At 52.0% G+C, this 1,085-nt stretch overlaps 1 protein-coding gene across 1 annotated transcript; it reads right to left on the bottom strand.

Annotated features, from left to right (window-relative positions):
* Window positions 1–8: 8 nt before the first annotated feature.
* Window positions 9–1,076, bottom strand: TM35_000152320 (expression site-associated gene (ESAG-like) protein; the record flags this gene model as incomplete). The annotated part of the gene is made up of 1 exon (XM_029025884.1): window positions 9–1,076. The coding sequence occupies one exon, from the start codon at window positions 1,074–1,076 to the stop codon at window positions 9–11; it is 1,068 nt and encodes a 355-aa protein (XP_028882867.1).
* Window positions 1,077–1,085: the final 9 nt, after the last annotated feature.

Below are 1,085 nucleotides of genomic sequence, written 5' to 3'. Positions count from 1 at the left end.
CCCTCACGTCACGGGGGCGGAAGCCAAATCAAGCTCTCCACCACGTCCATGGGACACACCCTGCCGTACGGGAGTCGCACCTTCCCGGTCCCCGATACATCAATATCCACAAATGCACTGTGCTGCAGCATATCCCTGGCCTTGAGGAACGCAGCAGCAGAGCGCTTCGTCTCCACATACCAAGAGGTGTGATTCCGCAGCATCCACAGAGTTGTCTTGGTGGTACCAGCGCCATGACCAATAAAATGCAGAATGGCTGGAGTGGCGTTGGGTTTGTCCTCCATGTGGAAGAAGAGAGGAAACGGCAACCTGCCACCCGCCACCACATCGGCAATGGCTGTGGAGCTCCAAGGCACGAAGTCTTTTCCCCACAAAGTACCGGGCGCTGTAAGAAAAAAGGTGTTGTGGAAGTCCAGGTTTATCAGACCACGTGGAATGCGCACATCGGGTGTCATACGTGCATCCTGGGTAATGCTCCACAGGTACACCAGTCCCCACGCACTCTGGTCACACCTCCATATTTGTCGTCTGGAACGTCTAAACGTCAACACCTTACGATACACTGCAAATGCACGCTTCAGCGCCCACACACGAGCAACGTAGCCGCCGGAGTTGAGGAATCGGAATATGGACTTACCAGGCTCCGAAGGATTTCGAGAAGAGTTGTTGTACCCCATTATACCCCAGGCAGTATTATAAATAGAAGTACACTGCGCGTTAGTTGAGGGTTGCTCAAAGTCATAAATCATTCCCAACTGCGGATGAAAACAATTGAATTCAGTTGTAAATAATACTGGTGCTGTAGCCACACCACGACGCACAGCTCCAGCATCAAAGGCATCGGGAGTTGGTGCTGTCGTGGCAATGAACCTGTCTACAGCCTGCTGCACCGTGGAGGCACCACTGAAAAGCGTATCCGATCCATCGTACACCACAACAATATCGCTGTCCCGGAGTCTCTCCTTCTCAATGTACTGCATCACCCAATATGCACGATATATATGTGAATACTGCTTATTGTATGCGTAACCAATAGTTTCCGCCGACACATTGGAGAGAATGGCACTGGCCAGCATCCGACACCA

The sequence above is a fragment of the Trypanosoma theileri genome (genome assembly GCF_002087225.1).
Source record: "Trypanosoma theileri isolate Edinburgh chromosome Unknown TM35_Tth_15_V1, whole genome shotgun sequence".
Lineage (NCBI taxonomy): Eukaryota > Euglenozoa > Kinetoplastea > Trypanosomatida > Trypanosomatidae > Trypanosoma > Trypanosoma theileri.
The sequence above is the reverse complement of the archived record's forward strand: the minus strand, read 5'-3'. Positions and strand labels throughout refer to the sequence as shown.